This window comes from Stegastes partitus, unplaced genomic scaffold (genome assembly GCF_000690725.1).
Source record: "Stegastes partitus isolate 25-593 unplaced genomic scaffold, Stegastes_partitus-1.0.2 Scaffold537, whole genome shotgun sequence".
Taxonomy (NCBI): Eukaryota; Metazoa; Chordata; class Actinopteri; family Pomacentridae; genus Stegastes; species Stegastes partitus.
The window spans coordinates 448,434-450,286 of NW_007578268.1; the positions used below are offsets into that span (position 1 = coordinate 448,434).

General features: G+C 46.9%; 1 protein-coding gene across 1 annotated transcript in view; it reads left to right on the plus strand.

Moving 5' to 3' along the window:
- The window catches only part of atg16l2 (ATG16 autophagy related 16-like 2 (S. cerevisiae)), a 17,440-nt gene that overhangs the window by 4,589 nt on the left and 10,998 nt on the right, over nt 1–1,853 (plus strand). Inside the window, exons 6-9 of the mRNA XM_008288030.1 lie at nt 61–127; nt 421–510; nt 995–1,048; nt 1,130–1,235. Of these exons, the coding sequence (XP_008286252.1) occupies nt 61–127; nt 421–510; nt 995–1,048; nt 1,130–1,235 (317 nt within the window). The remainder of the gene's footprint in view (nt 1–60; nt 128–420; nt 511–994; nt 1,049–1,129; nt 1,236–1,853) is intronic.

Consider the following 1,853-nt stretch of genomic DNA (forward strand, 5'->3'; position numbering starts at 1 on the left):
TCACCTGTAGAGGATGTGTGATTTGTCAGTGAGTGATTTCATCGTCTGGTTTCTGTTTCAGAGCTCGAGAAGCGAACCTGCAGAAGCAGCTGCAGATGGCTGCCAGGTCAAAGGTCGCCTTAGACAGGTGAGATCCAGGTGAACGGAGCTGTACCTGAGCTCTGCATTACCTGCTTTGTTGTTCCTGCGATGAAAGCAACCTGTTTAGAAAAATCATAGCCCCGGTAATGACATCATGGTGTTTGTGGACCTGTAGAGGAGGTCGGGTTCTTCTGAATGCTGCAGGACCAATGAGGAGCTTTTTGCCTTCAGACTCCAGCAGTTCGATGTCTGACGTTTCTGTGTAGCTTCATAAAGCCGCTTGTGTTTCTGGAGCGTTTCTTTAAACCGTGTCGTTGAGGACGTTTGTGGTGTTTTCAGCTCGTCCAGCGCTCCCACGTCCAGGTCGGCGTCTCCGAAGAACGAGCACCAGGACGAGTCGACGGAGCGGCAACGGACCCGACTGTTCAGGTAGAACACCTGATCGATCAGCAGATTATTGGTAGATACAGTCAGAACATCAGGAGGCCAGATGCTGAAGTATTTCATAACGCTGTGACTCAAAGTGAAGCTGACGACAGCCGAAACAGCTGAAGTGCTGCAGAAGTCCTGAGAGGTGAAACATCAGAATCATCAAATGTTTGAAGGAAATAGTGGAAATTCTCAGATATTTAGAGAAAAGAAGAAAAAAATAGTCACAAAATAAAAGGTGATACGTTGAATGTCTGGACAATGATCTGAACGAGATGGCCTCCAACATTTCCTGGAGCGATTTAAAGGAAACCTGCTGTTGTTCATCCTGACCTGTTCCAGACTCTCAGCCGCTTTAAATGAACCCAGCCGTGTGTTGGGGCTCTGCTGACTAGCTGTTGTCTTAACTAGCTGTACCTGCGGGTAACTAACCTGCTGGTTAGTGACTAACACACTCAGTGAACAGTTTCATGTTGTGGCTCAGGTCGGCGTCGGCGACTTCTCCGAGGATCTTCGCCTCCATCAAAGAGCTGTTTGAGTGAGTCCTCGTTTGTGTCTAAAGGTGTTTGTTTGTTGCTTCCTGTTTGTATCCTAACCAACCAATGAATGTGTGAGTCAGCAGGAAGAGGCGGGGCCACTCGGTCTGCAGTCTGGAGGAGGATCTGGTGTTTCCGGTCGGACTCTGTCTGTCGGCCAGAGTTCCTGTCAGGGCGCTTCAAGTTCTGGTAAAACTCTCAGACTCACGCACAGGTGGAGCTCGCCTGAACGAAGCTCCGCCCACTTTCCTCCAGGAAGCCGCGTATTTACATCATGAGGCTGAATCCATCAACACTGTGAATGACAGAGGGCAGGACGGACCATCAGAACCGGGTCTAAATCGCTTTTCTCATAAACTATAAACATCTAAATGATGTCTGTGACACTTTGACACCTCAAATACTGTCGGTGATATTTATTTATCAGAAACCGTCCGTCGACCCACTTTCAGTGTTTAACACCAGGTCCAAATATCACTCTTTATAAAGACAACATCAGGCTTCTGTTCAGAACCATTTGGTTAGAATGTAAAATTAAATAAATATTAAATATTCATATATTAGAAACTGATTCCCTCAGAGTGGATCCTGTCTGCAGATGGTTCTGGTTCTGGAGGTAAAACGGTCCTTCCATCGTCTAGAACTGGTTCTGACCAACCACCATCACACATGCTGACATGAGCCTGGAAAGTTTACCCAGAATGCACTTTGTAAAGTTTCCTCTGGTGAATGATCAGAACCAGAACCACATCCAGGGTACCACTGATTGTTTCTATGACTCTGTGTCATAGACATTAAACTGGTACC